Source organism: Austrofundulus limnaeus, unplaced genomic scaffold (assembly GCF_001266775.1).
Source record: "Austrofundulus limnaeus strain Quisiro unplaced genomic scaffold, Austrofundulus_limnaeus-1.0 Scaffold237, whole genome shotgun sequence".
NCBI classification, from domain to species: domain Eukaryota; kingdom Metazoa; phylum Chordata; class Actinopteri; order Cyprinodontiformes; family Rivulidae; genus Austrofundulus; species Austrofundulus limnaeus.
The window spans coordinates 94,249-101,416 of record NW_013952639.1 but is presented as its reverse complement, the minus strand read 5'-3'; the positions used below and the strand labels follow the sequence as shown (position 1 = coordinate 101,416).

The window sequence follows — 7,168 nt, the reverse complement described above, 5'->3', positions numbered from 1 at the left end:
TCTGACAGAAGTCAGTGGAAATCCCAGAACTCTCCACTGTTCAATGCTTCTCATTCCAGTTTATTACTTTCATTCTGACAACAACTCCGTCTGTCAGAAGCACATTGTTTGTTTATGGTTTTATGGYTTTAAACCAAATGACTCTAACTGTTGTGGTTTTATTTATTCTGCTTTCAAAATGATTCGGCTTTATAAGTAAATTGTGTTATTTTGAAATCCTGTTAATTTTAATTGTCAGGCAGCTTATTTAGCTTCTCTAACAACAATGTGGTGCAAAGAGCTCTTGAAAGAGGAACACAGAGAGATTTCTACATACTGATATGCAAAAATGTWATTTTTATCACGTCTTTACATGTAAAGTTTTTCAAAGAATTTAAATGTTTTTACAGATKTAGGTAATGGTTTACAGGAAGTTCTGCAGAAATGTGTCTCGTAATATTTTGTTGTTTTTTTTATTTTTTCAGCTCTTCTTACTGCTGCCAGCTCTGGGGATCTCTCACTGGTACGGTACTTTACAGTCCGACCTGCTCGACATGTTTGTTTCTGCATTCCAGGTTCACGAAAGATCAAGTTTATCAGCACGAAGGATGATTTGCATTCTGCAAAACATCAGGAAAAACCGCCCTCGTTATTGTAGTTCGGCTACATAAATGATACAATTTTGTTCTCAAATGAGCTCCATGAACGTTTTTGGTTGTTTGCAGGTGTGTTTACACCACTGAGTCAWACAGCTGCAGCTGGCCGAGGCTGTTAGGAAATACAGACATCTTTGGAGCCAGTTTGGAGTTTATTATAGAACAATTTTTAGTTTTATAAAGTTGGAAAGCTTATGGATTTAAAAAACATTTAAAATTATTAACTGAAGGAAAAACATGAAAAAAATCTCTTCGTCTTAATAACTTTTCGTATTCATTGAATTTATCACTTGTTTTCTAATTTTAAAAAGGTTTTTAGTTTTCTCTACTGCACTGTTGTGTACGGAGCCCGCGAGGGGACATGGGAGATTTTTTTTTCTTTTTGCGTTCCATCGCAAACGTAGTTTATCACTGTTGTGCCTGCCGGTTCATTAACAAACTTACATGTTCACCATTAGCGAGTTAGCCTACTGCTTTAATTCAGCTTCAGAATGAATATATCACACAGCCACCCATGGAAGTATGTCATATGCCGATATTTTAACACAGTGCAGCCACGCAACATCAATGTCAATTTCACGAACGTGTGGCGACACATCCTGTTTTGGTAACTGGATATTTCAAAATAAAAGTCTGATTTAATTCAGTTCATATACAAAATCTTTTGCGTGGGAACTCAAAACAATATTGCGTGGGAACGCAAATGTATTGCGAGGGAACACAAAAGGAAAAAAATCCCCCGGAGTCCCCTCGCGGGCTCCGTAGTTGTGTTTTTTAGATTAAATGTAATAAATGGGACAAACTAATCCTAAATTTCTGCCTTAAATTGTTGCCTAACTTTTAAGGACATCTTGTTCTGAATCAACCATGAAAACAGRTTTTGAATTCAAATCATTTTTCCAGACCAATTATTTATTCATAACAAACAAAATATCTTCTGCAGGGGGAAATATGTATTTTAATCTGCTGCACAAATATTTTCTCCTTTCAGTAACAAAACTTAATATTCAACACTGAATTAAGAGCGTCTCTTTATGATAAAATGAAAAAAAAAATTGCTCTCAAACGTGACTCAAAGATTACATTTTTGGCATGCGAAAAAGTAATAAGGTCGAGATAATTCAATATAAGTTTTAAACAGCAGCAAGATTTATGATTCTTCAGGAAAATCATAACCCTGACGTCAAAAATAGTAAGAAATTTTAGAAATGAGCATAATTAGAGGTTCTTCTGGGAAAACCAGTGCTGGGTTCTTACCTGAGGAAAACAGATTAAAAAAACGTTTTGTCTGAAAAGCTGATTATTATTCTGATAGATTGAYGTGTTTGTGTAAGTCAGATCTTTGTGTGTTTTCCTGCAGCTGACGGAGTGTGTGCGTCGAGGCGTCAGTTTGTTGGTGAGAGACTCAGACGGCTGCTCGGCGTTACATTTAGCTGCACAGAACGGACACACGGACCTCGTCAGCTACATTCTGCAGCAAGGTGAGACGGAGGACGCACGAATAAAACCCGTTTTTATGATCTTATTTTATGTTTTCTGTCGGCTCTAGTCGATCAGCTGTGGCGGCCATCTTGGTCAGGTTGACATCAAACGTTTAAGCATACAGCTTTGTTTCCTCAAACTTGTTTGCTAACATCAAGAGTTTCAGGAACTCCTTCAGAACAGAGACCAGTCTGTTTTTGTCACAATCATTTATTTTATTTYATGCATCGTTTTAGTGCAAGATGAAATATTACTTTGATAAAAAGTTTGATTATTTATGAACGTACAGGAGCACATTTTTATAAACGAAGGTCAATGTTTTGTTGAATGAGTTCTTGGGAATTCTAATTCTTGCTAGATTTAAGATCAGGGAGGACAAGAACTAAGAATATTATGGTTTGTTAAAGCTCAGAATATGAATCTATTTTACTCAAAACAAAATAACAAGTGGCAGCAAACCTGCACAAACTCTGGAGGAACACAAGATCCGAACAAATACAGGGAAGTAGGAGGGAGACTGGACTGTGGTGTGAATCCAGTAATGCTAAAACTGAGCTCTACCTGGTATTTCCTGCATAGAAACAGCATTTTAACACATCCTCTTGTAAACACTGACAAGTACTACATGTACGACTAAATGTGAAATATATAATACAGAAATACTACTAAAAGTAAAAGAGAGTTTTGCTCACTGTTCAGTTGTGGTGAGTAGACGCCATCTTGAATTCTGAACTCTCCCACTTTCCAACAGAGGCATTCCAGTTTAAATTTACTACTTGTAAGTGGGAAATCCCCACTTCCCGGTACAACTGGGCTGCAGCAAATGTAATCAACGAAAGTGCAGTGAAATAGAGATTTTACACAATTCATTTCACCGGCTGCTAGCTCCCTCTGCAGCTCCACCTAGTGGTGGGATGCTGTCGTTTCGCTGGTAAAAAAAATTGACATGCATTATAGGAGATATAGTTTATGATCAACACAGGCTTTATAGATGTAAACACTTGTTTTAAGATATTGATACATCTTTAAAGCACATCTGAAAACACAAGTAACATCACTAAACACAAGATAAATAATGTATTGAATGCTTCTCACAGCTAGTTGTTTTGTGTTAAAATAAACATTTGGGTAAAATTGTCGCTAACTGGGGTTTTTTTTTTTCCATTTGTGTTTTATGTGTTGGTTTTTAATTTCATTACAAGTGGTATTAATAAAAAGTCTTCAATTTAACTTGCCTTAAGCTGAATTAGTGGTTTTTGTTTGGTGTTTCTGTCTCCTCAGGCTCTAAAATCCTTCTGGATTTAACAGACAGAGAAAGGTAGGTGAAACAATCTATTCTCTTCATTTGTTGTCTGCATTACTGTTTGTTTTCTGTTGCTTAAATCACGCTCATTAAAGAAAAGAACACCCACCCAGACATCAAATCTACTTGTTTTTTTTTTTGTTTTTTTTTGGTTGTTGTTTTTGATGCTTGCTTCCTGTCTGCTTTACGTCACCGAGGTCAACGTGTCGATGCTCTCTGAAACCACACACTGTTGGGTTTTTCACAAAACTTTTGTGTTCCTAGAGGAGACACCGCCTTGCACAAAGCAGCCTCAGAGAAGCAGCACGCAGTGTGTCAACTGCTGGTGGAAGCAGGTGCTTCACTAGAAAAGACCAATTTCCAGGTAAAAACAAAACAAAACAAAAAACCGAGAAATAAAAAAAGCGACAGACCCGGTTTACTGTAAGACCTGCTGAGTCATGTCAGACTAACATCACGTGAATGATTCAGTCAGATTTATAACCTCGTAAAGGTGTGTCTCCTTTAGCTTTGGTTTCACTCATGCACTCATAAACATCAGAAACATCAGATTTGAAACTATTCCTCTGTTTGGCCACAAAGCTGAAATATAAATACATTTTCAGCATTTTTGTCACCTTTAACTCGACTTCTGGGCGAAAATGATGCTGTTATTTTCTGCTCCAGCTGCTCATCAGTTAGTGTTTGTAGCCATCTGATTATCGTCCTCCTGTATTTCCAGCAGGAGACGGGTCTGCCATCATCCTGCTGAAAATAGCAGGGAAATGCTTCATTTATTCATCTTTTTTTTGCTCCAAACGACCATAAAACACTCAAATAAAAAAAAACTACCATTAATAAACAGATTTCCCCATATTCTGCTTTATGAATATCACTTTTTGTTATAATAAATGTGACAATGAATGAGTCATTTTAGAACCATTTGTTGAAGTTTTACCATGGATGAGTTCTGCAGACCTGAGTCCTGATCTGTGTCCTGCAGGGGAAGACCCCGGTGGACCAAGCAGTGGGAGACTCTGAGCTCACCTCCTACCTGAGCTCGCAACAACGAGCGCCCCCCTCCGCCTCTAACGAAGACCTGGAGACGGCTGTCTAAGTCACACACATACACACACACACACACTGGACTCTGGACTCTGCACACACCTGCAGCAGAGCGTTACTGGGACAGAACAAAGCGAAGCTGGGCCTGCAGACGCTGAACCAGCCGCAGAGATTCTACTGGTCAACTATTTATTTGTATTTATTTATTCTATTTATTAGTTGTGCTGATTGATCGGTTGACTGAGTTTTAATAGTTGAAAGTGCAATTTGAAGCTGCTTCATGAGCTCTCCTGTCCTGTTTGTCTTGTAACAGATTGGTTTTGATTCTATTATACTCTGCAAGATGTTTGACACAAACGTTCACGGTTTGAGATAAAAACAGTATATTTATGTCAGAAAACCTGCGTGCCAAAGACATTGCACTTTTGCGGTGTCATATCTGATCCCAAATATGTCACCGTTTCCACGTTCACGACTCTCCCAGCTCTGTTCCTCAGACATGTGATGGCAAATTTGTTTGTTGCATTCTGCTGAATTTACACCYGAGTCATGGAATGACTCACAGAAAAACTACTGCATTTCCCAAGAAATGTTTTCCTTTTCCTAAACTCCCTGTTTTTCCCTCAAAATCTCAAATTTCTATTTAACTTTTGGTCAAAACTGGCAGAAAACTAAAAACTACCAGATAAAGTGTAATTATTAGCTGCTCAGTTATGAATTAATCCCAAAAATCCTCACCGAACTCCAGCAACAAGGAGAAAAACAAATATAGGGTAAGGGTATAGATCAAGTTTAAGTTTGAGCAAAGACACTTCACTTTGTGTCCTGTTTGTCTGGTTTAAAACTCCAGGGCTAATATTTAGTGCTGCGTAAAGGACGCAGTCAGAAAATAAAATTTTAATTTAATTCAGATTTAAATGAGCGATATTTCTCCCCTTTTTCACATGTACAAACTCAAGGCTTGATTGATTAAAAAATGCTTTTAAATGTACATATTTTAAAAAAAAAAATACTTATTTTTTTTTACCTTTTTTTAAAAAAAAAGGTGAAATCTTTTAGACGTAATGTCGGCCAACCAGAGAGCCAGTTTTCACTATTTTCCTACATTTTCTTGAACAAAACAAACAAACAAAACAAAACAAAATAAAAAAAACGTGCAGGGGAGCTGTGTTATTTGGTGCCTCGAGGATCTTCTGCGTGTTTTTAGTGTTTTACAACAAACCTGAGTCACAAGAACGAAGAACTCCGAGGATTCTCCTAAGACCTAAATCTGGTTGATTTGACCTAAACAGTGTTGCTATCTTCTCTTTTTTTTATCAAATAAAACGACTGAAAACAGTCCGATCCCTCACTGGACATTAAAACCAGTATTTTTCTGCTCCTCTCCCCCACACACAATCTGTAAATACGTGTGGCTRCTGGTTCCACTTATAACATATCCAATCTGAAGAACCTCTGGGAACTCACGTGTGTTTTCATGCATCACTCACCGTATGTGTGTGTTTGTGTCATTTATTTCAAAAGGAAACAATCTGAGCCATATTCAACGCAATATGAGTGGATTACATCCTTTATTATTTGCATTTCTTTATTAACTGTTTACATTACATTAATGTCTGAAACATAGTCGACCATTTAGCACCGAGGAATATTGAATGTGCAACGTTACTTCAGTGCCGGTTGAGTTTATGATTGTTTTTTTAATTTATTTTTTATTTTTCTGTATTTTGCTTTATTTTGTGTGCATGTATGTCGAAGGAACAACTCCGAGGTTTCCTTTGATATGAAGTGTTGTAAAGTGAAATTATATTTAGGGTTATTATTGTTTTTCAGGTAAATGCTGGGATGTTGAGAGAATTCTGTGCAGCCATCGTTGACGTCTTGTAAACTGGGATCAGTTTCTACTTGTAGGGATGACTCAGAGTAATGGACGCTTTGAGGAGGGCTTCTGTGTGAAGGTTATGAGCGGTTAGCATCTTACCTGTTGTAGATGGATATTCAAAAAACTCAATTTGGAGAAAAAGCATTAGACAGTTTTAACAAAAATCGTAGTATTTTTGCAGATTATGCTATAGCTGTTACTGATTGCAAAGAGTCACAAATTTCCATTAAAAAAACAAATCTCAGCTGTGTTTCCGTTTATAAAATCGGATTAGCTGTAAGCTCATCAGTTCAGTCCGAATTAAACATTTCCACAACAAGGCGTTCAAACAGCTACCAACAAGATATTAACTGTTCATGCCTCTAAATAGAACTCCGCTTCAAAAGATCTGAACTATCCCTTTACTATTAGCCAGTGTTGTTACTAAGTCCTACATACTGAAACTTTTAATGATGATGATAAATAAAAAAAGGATGATTTAAAATAGATGGATTTAAAAAAGCAATTTTTTTACCTTACGATTTTTTATTTTTAGTAAATATAACAATTAACTGGAATCATTCTTAAATAAATAAAATAAAAGGTTGCAGTATTTTATTTTATTTTATTTTTTGCGACACAAGACTTCAGCGATGGCTGCATCTGTCAAATATCCAACACTGAGAGCTTCCCTTTGGAGAAAATTGACAAAATGTGTGTAAAATAAAACTTCTGTGAACGGTGACGTTTTTGTTCATGAGACGACTGCGCTGAAAAGCCCGGCCTGCTCTGAGCGACACACACACACACACACACACACACACACACACACACACACACACA

The 7,168-nt window shown here is 36.9% G+C and overlaps 1 protein-coding gene across 2 annotated transcripts; it reads left to right on the top strand.

The window, feature by feature from the left end:
• Positions 1 to 464: 464 nt before the first annotated feature.
• LOC106525667 (diacylglycerol kinase iota) lies at positions 465 to 7,068 on the top strand (the record flags this gene model as incomplete). 2 transcript variants are annotated; one of them, XM_014019971.1, is given in 5 exon segments in its annotated part: positions 465 to 502; positions 1,996 to 2,116; positions 3,399 to 3,435; positions 3,685 to 3,784; positions 4,403 to 7,068. In XM_014019971.1, coding segments are annotated over 5 exon segments (410 nt in total), but the record flags the coding sequence as incomplete, so codon positions are not given.
• Between the last annotated feature and the right edge of the window lie 100 nt (positions 7,069 to 7,168).